The sequence below is a fragment of the Falco biarmicus genome, chromosome 3 (assembly GCF_023638135.1).
Source record: "Falco biarmicus isolate bFalBia1 chromosome 3, bFalBia1.pri, whole genome shotgun sequence".
Classification (NCBI taxonomy): domain Eukaryota; kingdom Metazoa; phylum Chordata; class Aves; order Falconiformes; family Falconidae; genus Falco; species Falco biarmicus.
Window position 1 is genome coordinate 106,902,932 of NC_079290.1, and position 20,166 is coordinate 106,923,097.

General features: G+C 40.5%; 1 protein-coding gene across 3 annotated transcripts in view; it reads left to right on the forward strand.

The window, feature by feature from the left end:
• Positions 1-10,139: 10,139 nt before the first annotated feature.
• The window catches only part of MMEL1 (membrane metalloendopeptidase like 1), a 40,185-nt gene continuing 30,158 nt past the window's right edge, over positions 10,140-20,166 (forward strand). Inside the window, exons 1-2 of one of the 3 annotated variants that reach the window (XM_056332032.1) lie at positions 10,140-10,282; positions 18,235-18,398. In XM_056332032.1, coding sequence (XP_056188007.1) covers positions 18,245-18,398 — 154 coding nt within the window. In that variant the 5' untranslated portion in view covers positions 10,140-10,282; positions 18,235-18,244. Of the gene's footprint in view, positions 10,283-17,479; positions 18,103-18,234; positions 18,399-20,166 lie in introns of those variants that run through there. The other 2 variants (XM_056332030.1, XM_056332031.1) reach the window with 2 other exon arrangements.

Here is a 20,166-nt window from a genome sequence, read left to right on the forward strand (position 1 = left end):
TGTATGTAAACTCCCCTTGTGAAGAAAGTGTTTTGTCTGGCTAAACTGAACTAATTCTAATGCATGGGTTCCAATCATAGTGAAGCAAAACATTCAAATAGCTAGCAGTTTATGAATAATAACCCTGTATTCCCTAGCTATTTATTTGATTAGCTTTAACACATACTGTTAAATTAAGTACCATTATTTTTATGGGCCAGTGAGAAGTAACTTTTGTAATGTATTTGTGAAGGACCAGATGTATTACACCACTTGGATGACCCGCTCCTGAACGGAAGGAACTGCTCTTGGCATAATCTGGTTGATTTGCAATGATCAGCACCAACATAGAGGAGTAGAGCCATACAAATGCCAAGTAAACTGTTTTCCTGTTACAGGGGACATAGATAATATAAAGGGTGAGACTCAACAGAGATGAAACATCCAGTCTAGTGACTAATATGCTGTGATCTGGGACACACAGGCAGCTGTACTCCAGACTTCACCTTGGACTTCCAGATCCCTCTGTCTCAGTTTGCCAGTGCAGATAATGGAGATAATCTCTCAGTAGGGGTGTCTGCAAGAGCCTGCTGAATATCATCTTTCACACCCCTGGATATTCGTGCACAAAAGACAGCCCTGGAGCATGAACTAATCAAGAAGCGATCAATGTGCAAGTAGGAGGTCTGGGTTGGAGGCAACGGCCAAGATGGTAATGTGATTGCTCTGCAGCGATTCAGCACTCATTCTTCATCATCCATGCTGGACAGCATGGGAATCAACAACTCACATGCTCTGAAGGGTTTTGCTTGCTGTCATATATATAGCTCCACCACCTGTTAGGGACAGCTAGGCTTAGGGGGCAGCACAGAGATGGTGCCAACATACCCATGGTGTTTCATTTGTGCAATGGGAGTCTACAGATTCGTTTGGAAGCAGCATGCCTATGCTGTGCAGAAAGGAAACAATGAGGAGGGGCCCAAAACAACAGACTCATACGTTTGTTTTGACTGCTCCAAGTGAATTCTCCCAATATTTTTGGAGTGTGATAATACGACCATGGAGAAAAATAGAAACTACTATTGAAAACAAAGATGAAAGCAATACTAAGAACAGCTCTCCTGCTTTGATTAGGGTGGAAGGGGAAGGGAACATTTTCTTTTTTGTTACATTGTTTTCTGAAAGGCAACATTCCAGAGTGAAACTTCATTGAGCAGCCATGCAATCAACCCAATAGGCAATGATAACCATCTGTGCCCTTGCATCTTTTTAAATTCTCTGCATGCTCCTTTTTTTCTTCCCTAAGAGCACAGGTAAGACTGGGCTTCTTTCCTTTCAAATTCAAGAAAAGTTACTCGGATTTTAATCCTAGTGACACTGATGAATTCTTTTTGCTCCTAGTTGCCATCAAGATGCAACAGAATGGTTTGCAAGTTGAAAGAAATAACTTTGCTCATTTTTCTTCAAATAATAACCAATCGATAGGAATTTTCTGTGTGTCACGCTGAAATTTTTAAGCAGTTGTTCAGGGGGTTGGATTTTTGATTTTTTTTTCTTGATTTTTGTTTTGGGTTTTTGATTGAGTGGAATAATAAATCTCTTTACAGCTCCATGTTGCTATTCTGTTAGCATTGCTTCTTTTAGCTGCAGGTTTGGTTCAGTGTCAGTCAGCCAATAGCTTCTCTCTTTAGTAGTTTGATCCTTCTTTGGGTTTTAAAATAGAATAGTTCTGGCTGGAAGGGACCTCTGATGATTATCTAGTTGAGCTGCCTCACCACTTCAGGGATGACCAAAAGTTAAAGCGTATTATTAAGGGCATCATCCAGCTGCCTCTTAAACACTGACAGGCTTGGGGCATCAACCACCTCTAGGAAGCCTCTTCCAGTGTTTGACCACCCTCTTGGTAAAGAAACTTTCCTAATATATAGTCTGAGATGTCTGTGTCTATACAATGTGTTCATGTTGTACACAATTGAGACAGTGTATAGTCTCCTTTGCCATAATTAATATTGCTGAAGATGTTATATAAGCATTGAAATCTAGACACGCAAAGAACAGACACACATGCTCATCTGCACTCAAGTGAAATAACTTCATTACAGAGAGACCATGAATCCAGTTCTACTCCCACTTATCAACGCTGACAGGACTAATATCAGTACAAAAACTGTATGAAGAAAGAATCAGGGTTTAAATCAAAAAAAGAAGGAAACAGTCCATGTAGCCTACTGGATTAGTAGCCTCTCTGCTGAGAGCAGCAGTACCAACTTTCTGAATTTTGCTAAGTCATTTTTAGTGAACTGAGATTTTCCTAAAGCCCCACAGTCTTTCCATTATGTAAAAGTTGAGTATCCTGTTTTTCTCAGACTGCCTGATAGTCATTGAAAGTACTGGGAAGACAATCTAGTTGTCCTGTCTCCCAGGCTAATATTAATTCCACCCGTTGGCCTGGGCTGCCTCTTAGGAAGTTCGGGCATGTTTTGTTTTGTTGAGCAATCTATTATTCTTTGTTGCTCTGAATAGAGTGCATTTATTCCTCCTAAATAAATTTCCCTTTATAAATAGGGACTACATGCATCCCTGCAAGACTGCTATAGAGTTATGCTGAGGAAAACTTTGTTTTCAGTGCCTACAGCTGCCGTTCCTTTAAGCACCAGGAAGGCACATAACTTCTTATCTATTCCTCATGGTCTAGATTAATGGCTGCTTCTCTCAGCAGATCCTAACTGTTCTCATCAGCATTTTTGTTTATCTTCTCTGTCTTCTTTCTGTGCCCACTAAACTACTGTGATCAAAGTCCTTATCTTTGCCTGTGCCTAAGCTTCTGATTCGTTCTTTATTTTTCCATTATGTGCTTGCTCTTCCAACTAATTTCTTAGAATATCAAATAGATCTTCCTGATTAGTCACAGTGAGAGGGGTTTGATTAGCAGCGTCCCTGCATTATGCATGCCTAGGACAATTTCACACTCACCACAACCCATTCTGACACTCATTTCCTGGAGTCCTGGGGAGCAGACAGCATTAAATGTGACCCGTCTATTTCAACTACCGCCCAGCGCATGCACCTAATGGCCAAAATCATTGCTACACCTGCACACTCCCCTGCCTCCACCACTCTATTACACTATGCTTTGCCAGAAGATTGTGTCTTCCAAAAAAACAACATGCTGCATTTTGCAGGGAAGGAGTCCTTTCTGAGTACCTGGCATTTTTAATAGACAGTTACCATCACTGGCTTTGGTTAGAATTCAGGCTAATTGTGATCTTTCATTCAATGCTAGTTAAGGCCCTGAAGACCATTTAAGATGCCTTAGTAGGATGGCTGCACCTGAGCGTGGCTCCAGCCAGACTGCTGCTATGTTAAGCAAGCTATCACAGCTATCAGCAGAGAGGGCATTGTTCTCCCTAGGGAGCTACCTTTTGCTGCTTTCCTTTCAGCCTGGTCTCCCCCGCCAACAGAAGTTATGCACCAGAAATCTATCAGTATTTATCAACAAACATCTCCCTCCCTTCCAGGCTGATAAATCTCATTCCTATCTGCGGCCATACCCATATCAAGGTCAGGGACCACTCAGCTGAATCACCTACTTCATTATATACATGCCATTTTCTAACAGGATATTGTTTCCACTTCTTCCAGATTGAAGAATCTGGATAGAAAAAAACCCGCAGTGGTCATTTCTGTACGTTTCTTTAATGTTGAGCTGCAATTCATCAAGATGGTGGAGCTGTTTCCAACTGCTTTGAGACGCAGCCCTCATTCTGCGCGTGCAGCTGATGGTTGAAGTTACTAAGAAAAGCAACCCTGTTGTAACACCTGCTCCTTGAAAGCCTCTTGTGCAGTGTGCTTTAGGACACATTCCTATGGCATGCTGCTGTAAACGTTAGGTAACTGAAGAATTCAAGTATATTTATATGAATCAACACTAATGTAATCAAGAAGAGAATACGGTTTGATAACCTATGTGAACAGTGGAACTGGGTACCTGTTTATTTATAATCCAGCTTGAAGTTACATTCATCCCAAGGAAAGATTAAATATCTCTAGTTTATTCAACTCTGAGCTGTATATAGACATTACCAAATAGTTCCTTGCTTCCTATGAATTTTGTTCCTTTAAAGCACTCTGCAACCTTTAGTAACACACCAGTCACGCTGTAATAACTGCAAAAAAACCTACTTTGTTGCACATTGTCACCAGGTAGTGAATAATGAAAGAAAACTTTGAAATCATGATTGAGAACATTTCTAACACAAACCATTGCCTGCCAGTCTTGCCTCTATGAAGTATTCAACATTCCACACAAGAATATAAAAGGAAAATCAGAAGTGAGAATATTTGCATCACAAATACAGTTACACAAGTGAAGTTTCCTGACCTTACGCTCTGCAGTCCAGCAGATAAAGAACAGAAACAGCAGAAATGATGACAAATTGTTTGGAATTAAATAGTCAACTGAAAGTTTTTCCTGAGAGTTCAGACAGAGCTAAACTTCAAACTTTTGTGATCTTAAAAGGTCTTATTCCTTTCAAAATCATATCACTCCCATTTATTTTTCCTATTTTTTAGGTACGTGCTCCCAGGTACTAAAAATCTAAATACATGAGCTAACTTCAGCAACTGATCAAATGCATTTTTGAAGCTGACATATTGCCTGGGAAGTCATCTTCATGAATTTCAGTCTAATTCGTTGTGCTTCCCAGATGTAGATCATGGTGGAAATTTGGGTCTAGCTTACAAACCCAGTAACTTTAATGAGTTCCCGTGTGCATAGATGAGGACATTCCCCTTGACTTGCAGAGGCAGATGTTTTACTCTAATGACAGCTAATCTAAAAGCCATTTCTTTTACTATCATTTCCCTGCAGATTAACTGTGTTATCATTGTATTGCTTGTGCATCGAGCAATTTCTAATTTGCAAGGGCTCCGAGGAGTTGCTGTCACCATTAATTTAATGTGTTACATGAAATTATCACTGGCATTATAGTCTGCCTTTGGAGTCTTGGCTATTTCAATCGCATTTCACCCTAACTGGTCTGTGTTGAAATCTGTTGGTTCAGTCAGCCATTACTCAATGACAACTTATGAAAAGTGACTCATTACTTACAAGGCGCAGCACTCCAAAGCTGTGGGATTTGGAAGGCTCTTTCTCCTCCTACTCCTGCTCTGGGTTCCAGGAATGACTTTTTCATATTCATTTGTTCTGTAGGATGCCAAAGAATACTGCAGACCTGCACCTGTGTCACAGATGTGTATAACTCTGACATTCCAAGCACAGGACCTGTGATTTATTTGGTCACAAAAGTGCTCGGAGGGTAGAAGGCAAATCCAGGATGATACTGCTGTTTGTAGCATTCAGCAGTTGAGAACATATGAGGACAGGTGGGGAAGAAAATGCCATTCCAGATGGCAAGGTTAGAGAACACAAGCCAGTCCCAAAGATATGTCAGCAGAGAGTAGAAAAGAATCACGATCACAGTGATATCATTTTCAGTTTCTCACCAACAGGCTGGCAACAGGTGTGCAAGCAAAATACCATAGCTTCTGTTCTGGCCTGCTGCCATTGCCCAGTCCTGGCCTTCCCTTTTGTCATAGCCTGGTGCCACTCACCTCAATACAAATGTATAACCTGACATCTAAGACACATGCAACTATTTGATTTTCAATTGACTTATTTCCAAAGTTTATTTTGGGCATATGAAGCATAGCCAAAACCTCCTTGAGACCTTGACAAGTCTTCTCTGTGTCCCTAAGAACCACTGAGTACTTGTTCTGCACGTAATGCAAGACAGTTTAACCCGCCAGATTAGCTGTGGCTTTAGGTGTTTTACCATCCAACCTGATCGTTTTTGTATTTGTGCATGTCCTACACTATTCCAAAAAGTCAAGAGTTACAGAAAATAAACTAGCATAAGGATTTCCCCACAGACTGTAAAGGAAATTAAGAACAGTATCTGATAATAAGTCTGCATGTCTCATTCCTGAACTGCGTCACAGTAAATGAGAAAATTTAGCTGTAAAGCCAGAGGGGGAGTGTAGGAGGGAGCAGGAAACACAGGAGGATGTTAATGATTCCATTCCATTCCTGTTTTGCATTTTGTTACGCCCCTCAGTTGTACTTTCATCTCCAGGTCAGTGCTGCATACACCTAATGCAACCTAGCAAATACACTGCATGGGCATCACACAGCATGATGTGTAGGGATCAGAAGTCACAAGGGAGCCACAGTTTTAGATCCAGATCAGTAGCGGATGAAATGAAAAAATGACAGTGATTAGAATTTTCCCACTTAAAATGACCACTGCATGGAGCATCTTGATTGCTTAGAAACCTCAGGTGTCATATTAGAAGACATTCAAACACTGGTAATATGCTCAATATGTTCCTCAAAAGTCACATTAAAATCTTACAATATTAGGAACATCTCTGAGTGCTGGTAACAGTGTAGGATTTATTCTTTATACTTTGTATAGAGTTTTAACAATAGAAACATTTATACCTTGCCATTTTCTTTCTTTTTTTTTTTTGTAACCTCGCCACGAGTATTTTTTCAGTGCTGATTCCTTTCTTCTCATGCATCATTTGTCCATTCTTGGGCAATAAAATCTACTTACTGGAGAAAACAGGTAATTAGCCATCTACATAAATTGCCCTGTGTCTACATCATTAATGTGTTTGGATGTTTTAATTGATTGCATTCTCAACTGTTTTGGATGGCTTAAATGCCAGCTAATGCAATCCAATTAAGTCTCCTAATAAACCTGACTGATGAACTGCAATATAATCACACATCAAGTAGAGATGTAGAGGGAAATGCCACAGAACTGACAGTTTAGAATAGACTGTGTCATTTTGAAAGACCCAAATCACTTCTCAACAGGGAAACTTCTAATTGATCGTAACTGGTGGTGGATTTGGTATCCCAGACCTGATTCGACACACCTTTTAAGCACACACTTAAGCCAATTCCTAGCCACAAAACATTTTTCACAGAATCATAAAACAGCCCAGGTTGGAAGAGACCTCAAAAGATCATCTGAGCCAGCCTCTCACGGGGAAGGGAGGCAGACCAGATCAGCTAGCACCCTGTCCAGTCACACCTTGAAAACCTCTAGTGCTGGGGACTCTGTTGTGTCCCTGGGGAGGCTGTTCCACTGACTGGTTGTTCCCACTGTAAAAACAAACCAAAAAAAATTCTTTCTTACATGAAGATTAAACCTTTCCCAGTGCAACTTGCTACTGTTGCACCTTGTCTTCTCCACACAGCTCCTAGTAAGGAGAGAGCCTCCGTCCTTTTTGCAGCTGCCCTTTAAGTACTGGAGTACTGTGATGAGGTGCCCCCTGAGCTTTCCCTTCTACAGGGAGAAGGGACCTAACTCCTTCAGTCTTTCCTCATAGGGCAGGTTCTCCAGCCCTTCAATAATCATGGCCCTCCTCCAGACCTTTTCTAGTCTGTCTGCATAAATCTGACCGAGTTTCCTCCCAAGAGCTTCCCCTGTAACTGTCCTCTCCATTCCATAACATTTCCTAATAGTTAGTGCCGTTTCTGAAATTATTTATATTCTAGAATTTCCAAACTCATAGGGACATCAATTTACTCAATTCATAGGCATCTAATATTCAACAAATATGTGAAGTGATAAGAGTCCTAGAGGCAAGATTAGGAGGTTTACTTTAAGCTAAGCTGAACTAAGTTGTAATTTTACCACAAAACTGCCTTTCAGTAGTCTGTGATCAGTCACCTGATACCAACTGTAGAGTTAAGGTTTCTCAAGTTGATTGTATTGCTATTATTTTTGTTATATTACACAAAAATAGTAATGCATGTAAGACATAATTAACGAAGGCTCTAGTTCTACAAACACTGGACCACACATATTTCCAAAGATTCTCATACTATAGATATTGCAATAGGGCCAAATTATTTTTTTGCATGCAGCAGAGAAATGAAACAGACAAAGTGGGAGAGAAGAAATTAACAGTAAATACTATACTTTCTAAAAATGATCTATTGTTCTTTTTAATTTTGCAAAGCCTAAGTCCTGTTATGTAAAAGAAAGAGTTAATAACATCTGTAGACTAAAGGAATAAAGAAATGCAGTGTTGTCAGTTTAGTAGCAACTTGATACTTATCTCTAGGTAGCAGAAATGCAAAGGAGATTTAGGCAATGTGGAGGCCTCTTAAATTACTCAAACAAAACTAGATGAGGCAGCTAGAAGTTAAATAAACTCATACTGGAATATGATGCGAACTTCCAACAGTGCCCTGCAAGCAACTTAAAATGGTGTAGTGTCCTTATGTCAGCTCTGAAGGCCTTTTCCTAAGTCCAAACAGAGGTTATAAATTTACTGGAGTAATCTGTATGAAATTTTCTGCTCTGTTCTGCCAGATGCAAGACAATACATAATAGATCCTCTGGCACTAATATCTGTTAATCTAATCTTGACTTTGATTCTCTGTGTGACTTTTTTTCATCTGTAAAATGGGGATAATGCTCTATTTCAGATGCTTGTCAGTATCTCAGTTCTAGCTGCAAAGTGCTTTGAAGATCACATTATTTTTACATTTTACATTATTGATAAAGAGCTACAGATTGTCATCAAACCCTTTCCCCAGTCAGCGATGCTGGTAAAGGTCACCCCTCTGTTCTGTGTCTGATAGCCACTTGTTTATTTGTACAACTGTCTCTGCACAAGTAAAGGCAGAGCCTCAGCCCTCAGTGGGAACAAGAAAGCATCCTGGGCATCCCACAGCATGCAGCCTGCCGGTACAGATTTTGTATTTACTTTGTTGACAATTGCAAGGGTTAAGAAACAATAAAAGCATTTAAATACCTTCCTATAGGGATGACACTGCCTAAGTTTTAGCCCCAGATTCTTTGTTGTACATTAGAATCCACATGCCACTTAGGCACCCTGTACTGCACGCAGAGTTGGCTGCTACTGGGAGCAAACCATATGCCAGCCAACTGGTACCTAATGGGAAACTCCAGCCAGAGATGCATCTTAGAATCCAAATCCTTTTCTAGTGATCAGTCACATACCTCTGCACCTCCAGAGCCAGGCTTCATTCCTAATGTAAGCCACCTCCAGCCGTTACTACCTGAAAGAACTCACCAGACCTCTCTACCTTCTTTTATCCTGCAGCTCCTTGTACCGCCACAAGCACTTTCCACACAACCACCAACTCTGCTCGTTCAGGATGCAAGTTCAATACATCTTTGGGCTGAATGATGCAAACCTAGCTTCCACAACAGTGTCCTAACTGTCAGGGGCAGGTGACAAAGAGGTAAGGTGGGGATGAAAAGGGGAAGTTTGCCAAAAGTTAAGCAGATTTTATAAACATTTTAGTAATTCGGGACTTCAGACCATGGACAGACTTGCTGAAACCAATAACAATTTATTGAAGAGGATCTTATGGTTTGGGCCTCTTATGTTCAATTAAATCATATATGCATGGTGTTTAAATGCATATGACTACTGGTCTGAATATCGTTTTTTGGAAAGTAGAACTATCTTCTGTCATTTGTAAGATATAAACAGTGCATTTAATGAATATTACAGCTGAATTTTATGTGCTCTGTAGCTGAAAATAATTTCAAGTAAAATATATTAAATTCATTTTATTTGTAATCCATCTTCCCATACAGCAATATAATGCAAGAATATACCTTTTGAGTCATACACATATAATTTTAAAATGTTGTGTCATTAAAAATGTAATTGCAATATTCATCACTGTACTGAAATTAAGTACATGGAAAATAAGACACTGGCTTCCAGAAGAAGGTTTCCTACCGTAGATACCTGAAAAATCTCTTGGGAAAGTAGTAAAGCTTATCATGTAAAATGAGAACTTTACTAAGAATTAATTACTGTAGCAGGAGAGACTTTTCTAAATGCTAACAAGCTAGGAAATCACCTTGTCCACTTAAGGACAGCATTGTTTGTGCCTACTGCACAATCTGTTTTCCAGTCTAGATATAAAATCAACTGATTTCAAATATGGTGGAAAGGGTTAATTCTCCCTGAGAAGTCTCTGAGCAGAGCATTTAATTCATTGGGCGTTCTAAGCCACCTGTGTGCGAAAGTGAACGTACAAGGGAAAGAGAAAGGGAGATTTAGGCACAGTATTTTGCAAGACCATTATCGGGGAGAGCCTGTTAAAGAGATCAGTGCTGAAAATACAAATAGGCATTTGTTTCTGACTGCCAGGGAACACAAACATTCCAATTACATCTCAGAAACTACACAAGCCACCTGACCTCTGCAGCTGAAAAACATTCTCCACAAGACAGAGGTAAGACAACTTCACATTTTTACTACTTCTCTGTCTAAAGTGCATGATGCATTTAGAAATTCGTTGCAGAAATCATTGCACACCTTTTATACATAATACCACTAATATCTGACATCTTTTTCTGATGATGATGTTCAAAAGATCACTATCTCTAAAGGGAGGGTTAGAGAAGAGTTTTGAAATATCATCTAAACTTCAGCGTTTTCCCAATTCTAATCTGTTTTGGGTGTGCATCTACTAGGACTTATTTATGCTACACACATCTGGTAACCAACCAGCTATAAGAAGATATTTGAGTACTGGGAGGGAGTTGATTAGTTTTTTCTTTTAATGCTTGTTGGCAGATGACAGGGTACACTGGCTCTCAAAGACAAACCCATTATTTTTGAGCACAATGAGTTACCCTCTGTAGTAGGCTACAATGAATCAAAGGGTAGCATCCAGCCATTGTCCTGGAGTCATTCATTGTGCTGATTTACTGTGGGCTAGGCTATTAGGCTATTTGATTGGTCGTTTTTTTTTAAAGTCACCCTATAGCTTCAGATTTTCTTCTGTATCTAAGGTAAACGTGTAAACTAGACTCATTTCTATCACATTTTCTTCAATACTGCTTTAACTCTTCAGAAAGCAACTGCTTAGACTGAAGAGACTGAGATTAATGAAGATATTTACTAACATTCGACAGTACTGGAATAGTGCATACTGTTGTGGTTACTACAACTAGTGATGTTGATAGTAAACAGGACAGTTTTAGACATGCATTATAACTCTTGGTTTAGGTGAGTTTTCCTATTTGGATTAATTCATATACACAGAAGAAAGTACATCTTTGTACCTCTGTAACCTGAACATTGAAACCGGGGTCACAACAGAGGTTAGCTATCTTTCCAGTCTCGTGGTTCTTTATTGTACTAGAGACAAAGAGGTAAGCCACAAAAGAGTTTTTAAGCAGTTTCTTCAAAGAGTTTGCAAGCAGCTCTCCATACCCATGCCTCACACACACACACACACAAATTTGTAATCCGCGTTAAAGAAGAAATGAGAAATATTTCACATGCAAGTGATTTCAGATCTGGTGTTGCACTTATACCAGGATATAGGGATAGATACAGTTGCCAAATTGTACATGGTGAATAAATCTGACTGAAAGGAAAAAAAATATGAAGATTTCACGTTTGAAAAAATCCACTCTTAAATGACCCATCTGTTCCGAGTGTGAAATCTTTGTTATCCATCAGTAGCAGAATCCAAAGCAATAGAATCAAAACGAAATGCAGAGCTACAATGCAAGATAGCATAAGCATGGGCTTTGCCTATTAACACATTCATTTACATTACTTACTGTGCCCCAGCTAGAATTAAGGTGTCCCCCAGTCCTAAAACTCTTACAAGTTAAAGAGAACACAATTATCTCGTGTTGCTGTATTTTACCCTATTGAAAGAGGAGAGGGCTCAGAAAGAAATCAGAAAGGAAAAAAGAAGACATGTGGGACAAAAACGTATGCAATTAATTGGTAAACTACTCATCTTTGGTTTGTCACCTATGGATGACTTTTCAAAACAAGCTGCTTTTGCTGTTTGTATCAGAGGCAAGGAAAATTCCACAGAGCAATTCTTGTTGAATTACTATTGGAAGAAGACTGTCCATCCAATACACATTAGAGAGTTTTTGCTTGCTAGATTTTGCAGTGCCCTTCTTTTTGCATGAGAGAGTCAAAAATCCCTGTCTATGTATGGTGTTTGTATGTGTGCAAACATTATAGGATTGGGACATGAAACAGGGAAATTTTCCAGCTAATCAGTTCTAATGTCTAAAGCCAGAGTCAAAGCGTATGATCAACATATACTAAAGCAACACCCTTTCTGCAAGATTTGTGCTGATTTTTCAGAGACATTACTGCACAGTGAAGTGCAGGCAAGGTCCTTTCCAGTCCTTGCTTGGAAGCTGAATCTGCACTGTGTTGGTTTGACAATAGTGCTGCTGCATCAGAACAGAGATAGCTCTTCATACTTTGATGTGCCAGCAATAGCCAGAACAGAAGGTATTGGCCATTCCAGAGGAATAAATTCATAGAAAAGTTAGGCAACATACCACATCACACTCCACTAGGAGTTGCACTGATTCTCGTGGACCGTCGCCTTGCAAGTAGTTGCCAAGGCCAGCCCATCAGAGCCCTTCAAAAGCCTCGGTGTTAATCACCTTGTATGGAAGTGATGTCATGACAGATGTTGCATGCCCACATCACTCAAAAGGCTTTGGATGACTGCCTAAAATCAAGATTTATATGTGACTTTTTGCACAGGCAGAGTATTCATGGCAAAGTGCAAAACCCTGGCATCCATAGATATGTGATTTTCTCTCACATCTTAGTATGGATCAGTTTATAAGGACATTAAAAGTGTACAGGTAGAGATGGATACCTTGTTTCCATGGTAACAATACTTAAGACACACCATACCAAAGATTATGTCAGCATCATGTCCTGTTTGCTTTTGATTGCTTTAGAACACAGAGTTGTTTATACATTTGATGCAGATGTTTAATACCTGCAGGAGAACCCAGGGCACTGGCTGGGAAATAACTACCCTATTGTTCATGCAGCCCCTGATTTTCCTGGTGTATACAGAGAGCAGCAACCTTTAGAACATCTATTCAGATGACCCAGCACATTCAATTACATCAATACTAAACACAATAAACTTAGTGCAACCTGAATAAATTGTTGGAGAAGGTCATAGCACCGAGGAAAGACTGCAAAACCTCAGGATGGCAGGGAACTAAATTGGGTAATATATTCTCATATAATCCTAGCAGGCACAGGGGTTTTGAGGTACAACGATGGTAAAGCAAACATATGCAGAGAAAGGAAAAGTACAACCCTTCACAGTTTTTATCTTTAGAATCAATTCCATCTAAATGGAGAGTTGAAGGTTAATCTGACATTGTAGGCAACTAAGACATAGCAACTAAACTTCTGAGAAAGATAGTAGTATCCTTGAATACTATCTTCTCCCAGCGCAGTGCCCCAGGTATACCCATGGTTATTCCAGATTCTCCAAGGGAAATATGAAAGCAAAAATATTCACAGCCCTGATTCAAGTACGGTCTCCCAGGCAAGCGAGGCACCAGCTCAACTATTCGCTGTTCAGGGCAGGAGCTCTCTGACCATAAATTCCTCCCAGACTTGAGAAATTTTCCCAAGGAGAAAAGCGTATGCAAACTCCAGACCAGCTCCCCCTCTGTGCTGGAACTGCAGTACTTCTGTGCGGTTTGGGGTGCCTCATGCCTGAGGAGGCACCTCTTCAGTCATGCATGGGGTCTTAACGCTCACAGTAAGAACAGCCTAAAAGGAGGCAGTCAGCCAGATTGGCTACTCAAGCCCCACCTCTCCATGATCCAGGTGTAAAAATGTATGATTTGAGGCTTTTTTTCAACTTTAACCCTGCCTTCGCAAGCTCTTTACAAGTCCAGATTCCAGTAACAGAACTTCCTTTAGTTACAAAGCAAGCAAAAAGGAAAAAATCCTTCCAAAGTAGCCCAGTACATGCAGCAGATGCCTCGTTGCTTCATATGTTGGGCATCTACATTGCTCTGGGGAAAGAGCATGTTTTCTGGCAGCCCCTAGTGTTTGTTTCTGGGAGAAGAAACCCCCAGATCAGTGTTCACCTTCACGTTATCGAAAAAAGAGATTACACTTTTAAAGCTAATTTATAAAATCAGGGTCTAATGGATTATGAACTAGACCAGCGGATGAAAGGCCCATACGTGAAAATTTCTGCAGGCAGTAACTTCGACAAGCCACAACACTTTCCTGTGCCTCAGCTTCTGCATTAGGGTATAAAGGAACTGAACGTCCTCTAGCAATTTCTGGTTGAAATGCACTGCAGAAAACAAATTTTATAAACAATTCAGTTGAATGTGAGATTTAGGAAAAGAAAAAAAAAAAAAAAAAACCAAACCCAAAACAACTTCAACTTTGCATCATCAGATCTCCTTTGCCATAAAGGCTACAGGGTGATACTGGCTGTGTCAGAAACCAAAATAGGTCCTTCCCCTTCAGAGCAACAAACAGCACAGGGACCTCACCACACTAGTGGAGAACTGTCAAAATGACAGATTACTCTATTTCAGTGACCACACAAAGTTGCTCAAGACAATCAAAATTGATGATTCTGCAAATATGTCCTTTACAGTTGCTGGTGCTTCCCCTCATACAGAAGAGGGGCAGTTTGTTTTGTTTTTTTTTTAAACTCTCTGGCAGCACAGCAATTTAAATACATCTTACCAGATTTCCCATCATAAAGAGAAATATCTAGTGAAAACAAGATAGAACATACTTAAATCAAAATCATGCTGTCTAGTGTTGCTATCTCTGTGTCTAACAATGTGTATTTTATAGCTCATGTCACCCCTCACAAGCTTCATCACAAACCAGAAATGTATCATGTCACCAGATCCTCTCACACCCATAAAAGTCCTTTGCAAAATATTTAAGTCTTCCCACCTTCAGCGTGCCTATACTGAGGTACTGAGGGCATAATTCTGCCCTCGCATACATTATTACAGCTCCCTTGGCTGCCTTTAATATAAGCTCTGCTTGCCCCTCCTTAAGAGGGGAATTTGCTGATAGATGCATCAAGTAGAAAAAAAAAATATATTTCCTTCAGAGTTAAAAGGTACAAAAGGATTCTTTTCAGGAACGTCTACATCCGTTTTCCCCAGTGTATTTTGTCAGCAAAAATACTCAGTTTATTTCACCAGTATCTTAAGAACAATGACCAATTCCAGCTTCTTTAGGTCCAGCACATGGGATATGATTATCTGCTGTCTGTATACTCTGTATAATTTAATCACTTGAAAGCACACACTTATAGGATGTTGCAACAGTTGCTGCTAAGCCTACGGACTGTTGGGACTGTGTTCTGGGATTGTATTTGGAGCCTGTACTGGCTATGCCTTGCCGTCAAGCACATCCTGGTGGCTTTCAATTGACTTGGTTCTACTTGCCTGGAAAAGAAAATGTATATCTACCCAAGACACTTAAATTATATGCTGTGTTTGCCAATCAATCCAAATTTGAATCTTAAGAGGATAAAACTAACTTTTCCCAACAGAAAATGGCATTAATAATCAGGGATTTCCTTTGCTTCTCTGCAGCTGCAGGCTTCTAGGTGACTGCTTTGGGTTATGCACTGCTATTGTTCACCCAGATGCTGACTTAGTGTAGAAGAACAGGTAAAAAAATAATTTAAAATAGGACCTGAAGGAACATGATAAACTTACTAATCCGTCTTCTGCCTTTTCTGACATTCTCTAATCCAAAACAGGCTCAGTAGTACCTACACCCTTTGTCACTAAAACCTGCCTGAGACCTGACAATGGAAGTATTTTCATTACAAATACTAAGCAGTTTATTTCAAAGTTGAACTGCAAAGGCAAAAGAAATACAAAATATTTGTCACTACTGATTTTCCAGGCTCACATTCAGATTGGTCTAACATAACCTTTAGAAAAGCAAGCCAATGCCATTGCTACACCCAAAAGTTCCTTGCACTTCCTAGTGGAAACAGTACACCTTTTCCTCAGCTCTACACGGAAGCAAAGCCATTAGAGATACAGGAAGAGATTCTTGATATAGTTCCCACTTCCTCCCAAAATTAAAACAAAACAAAAAAAGGAGGAAAAAAGTATTTTCTTTATGATTAGGTCAATTCTTTTTGAGGGAATCTATGAATTTTCTGGGGACGTAAGAGAGATGTACGTTCTTGGTGCTCATGTATAACCTCAAGTCACTTTGGGCCATTTTCAAAATATTTATTACAGATGTTATTTAGGATTTTGCAAGTCCTCTTATCCCTTGATTACATGGGGGGCTAGGGTCTGCACCCTGAGTAGCCAGCAGCGTGAATCACTCATAGCATTCCTAGCCTCAAAGACCACCTTAGTCACAATGGCTACAACTGGCACACACAGAAAGCAGTAGGAATAAATACTAGATTCTTGGCATCTTGATTCTCCACCTGTGAAATGGGAAAATAATGCCCTTCAGGATCTTATAGCCACATTACAGGAATAACTACATTAAATCCTGTGTAGTTGCTTGTCTGTTGCAGTATTGTGCACCTGAACTAGGTAGACCTTCCTCAGAGCCACCTACATCGTAAGGTAACAATAAAACTGTTCAGCAATAAGGAAATTAATACATACAAAGGAAACTAGTCTTTTGTTAGCTGTAGAGCTTCATACAAACAGAAATAAGAGATCGCTTAGCTCGTCATTAAATGTACAGCTTTGTCCTTAAAAGCAACCTTCCCTTCTGTAGCTAGTTTTCACATATGGACAGCCAGGATCTGCAAAGTGTATGCATTTCTTTCAGATCTTTGTGTTCTTATACTTCTCTTCAGATGGTGGGATGAGAATAGCAGCCTTCACACTTGACAGAAGCCTAAGATAACATGACTGAAGAAAAAAAAAAAAAAAAAAAAGGCAAATTCTCACAGGGGTTTTGAGGCAGAATACTGACTAGAAGAGGAGACTTAGACTCCTGGCAGAAGAAACTGGCATTCATTGTTTCCTACCCCATTCACGGAAACAGGTCTGCGTTCACATTCTTGGAACACTCCGCGCGCGCGTTCCCGGTAAACAGGACTGCCACAAAGAAATCCCTGCTCTGCCCTCAGCACTTCATCCTGAACATGCACAAAAACTTGGGAGTGCTGCTGAAGCACTCAGGTCCAGAGAGGTACCGACCTTAAAATTTATAGAGTGTGAACTTTGGCAGTGAGTTACGCTAGTTCAATAAACCAGCCTGCAGGGAAGAAAGAAAACCCAACCTGCTTCTCTTTCATTCCAAAGTCAGTTCTGCAAAAGAATAAAATAAAACCCAAGGGAAATCACATGCCTATCCTGCCCTTTTACTGTGTTTCCCAGTTGTTACTGGACAGATTTCCAAGCAGTAGTGTAAAAGGATTCTGTGCATTGCCTGCAATGATCTATAAATCGGGTGTTTTCAAGCAAGAAGCTGTTCCATTGCACCCAAAAGCTGCCAGCACTCTCAGAGCCAGTGGGATTCAGCAGGTTTGCACCTCCCTGACTTCACACTCCTCCTGTGAGCACAGCGGCCAAATAACCCGGTGGGAGATTTCGGGAAAGCTGGAGGAAACTTGTGAGGAGCTGCAGCTTGTGCTGCTAGCAGGCTGAGAGTGCCCAGCCCTGCCTGCTGCTGCGATGCAACCCCTCCTCCCCCTGCTGCTCAGGAGCATTTGCCTGGAGCTGGGAACTGCAGACGGCTGAGCTCCCAAGTTTGAGCATGGCTCCGAGAAGACTGAGAAGCTGGAGGTCACACACTCCTGCGGACCTGGGAGCTGACACACGGTCTAGGCGCCTTCGACTTGCCAAACCCTTCATCTGCGCGAAGGACAGAGTGGACACAGCCCGAAGGCACTCGCACCTGGAAGGATCTCTTTTTGGATTCTGCTGCTGCTAACAGAGCTCTACAGACCTACTTGTATCCACAGAGGAAAAAAAGTGGAAATTTCTTTGAAACAGCAAGATACTTTTCAAAGTGGGGAGTGGAAGCAGGCAGTTTCTCCCCTCCTTCCCTGTTTGGGAGAAAGGAGTTGCCCAACCTGGTCATGAGACTTTTCCATACTTCCCAAAGCAGGCTCCTCAAGTTATGACGCTGCACCACTGAGAGCCCAGGGTAGTGTAGTCCAGAACAGCCCCCCAGCAGCGCACCCTGGGCACAGGCAGCCTGGTAGGCACAGGAGATGGAGCATGAGGGTGGCAAATCTGTGGACAATCAAATGGACAAATACATGTAATAATTTGGAAGTTTTCTTTATCAGTCTTTGCTTTTATTCTGCCTCCTTTTTCCTCTCTGATTTGTTATGCATTTGTATGGATTTATCTGTGCTGTTAATTCTTTCTTACTCTCCTCTCCTCAATCTAGAGTTACCATAATGGGGAAATCAGAAAGTCAAATGGATATTGTGGAAAAATCAACAAAATCTGGGAAGAAATCCTGGAGCTTTGTGGCAATCAGTCTGGCTGTCTTGCTGCTCCTCATGACTTGTGCAGTGGTCGCCCTGGTGATCCTGTATGCCAGCAGCAGAGGTAAGGAACCTGTGAATAATTCTCCTCTTCCCTCTGCAAACATACAAGTCTTTTTGCAGAGCTGAACAAAACCAAAAATACAGGGATTGCGCTCACCTCTGTGAGTGACTCTGCTATCTCTGCTTTGTTGCAAGCTCATGCACAGAGAGGATTATGTTGGATTTTATTTCTTTTTTAAATTATGTGATGTAAGATTCTATGTTTTTAATTAATTCTACGCGTTTTACTGAACTCTGCATTGTTTTGACAAAGGTAAAAATAATGTTGCAGTATTTTAGAGGGGAAGGTATGTCTCTCTGCATCTGTATCTAAAGCTTGACAGTTCCTTATTTTATAGAAGCCTGAGTCAGGATTCATTATTGCCAGGAGTTATAAAGCAACAGCTGCTTAGAAGATCTAAAGAGCAGATTGCTTATGACAATATGAAACCTTTAAAAAAAACCACAACAAACAAAACAAACAACAACCCAGTGTGCTGCTGCAGAAAGGGAGACTATTTTCTTGTATTACATCAGGCAATGTTGATCTCTAGGTGAGATTTAGTTCAGTGACTTTCATGCAATGGCTTGCCAGGAACCTGACAATGAAGCGTATTACTTTGAGTTGCTTTACCTAAATATGTTTTCTGCAGAGCATGCTTACTCTCAAAACTAAGTTTTCCCACTAACACACCAAATGCAAAGTCCTATTTAAAAATTCTGTGAAGCAATTAACATGATTGGTAGCAGCACTGCCTCACGTTTGTCATTTCCATGAATGCCTCTTAGATTCAGAGTTTTGCTAAAACACTAGAGAATAAAACTAAGAAGTATAAATAGCAAAACTAAAGCAAGGCATTGCTTTGCTCCTTAACATTGTCTCTGCATCCCCTGCTTGCAGTGAACTGCTTGCTTCAGCACTTGTAAGTAAAACACTGCAGAATTCTGAGTAATAATTAATGAGAAAAGCCTTTTCATTGTTTACTTCTTTTGCTACCAGCAATTGAATGTTACCAGCATTTGTTCCAGTGTTAGATGAAATCTCTTGAGTGTTTTGTATTCATAATACTCATCAGAAAGTTTTTTCCATTAGCTCAGTTGACAGGATGAAAGAAAATCCCCAGAGCTAGGTGCAAGGGTAGGAGTTTCTGTATCAAAATATTGAGCTATGCAGAACTGCATTGCTTGCATGCATAAAGAATTTGAGAAATTTCTACATCTTGCTTCTTGGGTTCAAGCAAATCAGAATTCAGTTATTAATGACATTTGCTCGAATGTTGGTGTCTCATCCAAATCTATGGGAAGCATCTGTGTATGTAAAGCAAGTGGTAACTATTACATGTCTTTGATGGAAGGCTTATCGGTGAGAAAGCAGTTCCAAAATCTAAATATTTTGCAGTTTCATATCAGCAATTAAACTTTCATTGGAAATGTTTCCCGCATTCAGACATTCTTGAGCAAAATGTGAGTACAAGGTGATTGCTCGTCCTGTACAGCGTGCAGCTCCTCCCGGCTGTTTTCTTGTGCCTTAGAGGAGTTTTTTCAGCACTGCCCTGGAGTTAGTTTTCTGCCTTGCTGTTTCATTTGAGCATACATGGTTGAACTAGGGCAATAGGAGGCACTGATATATAGTTATACCCTAGAGCAGCCACGAGCTTTAGGTAATCTGCGGGTAGGAACTGAGCAGCAGGAACTTATGGCAACACCGTCTTTTCTTTAGATGCGTGCCTATATGCACTCTTCGGGTCTAAAACTGAGAAAGCAAGAGCTCTTCAGCGCAATCAGTGAGC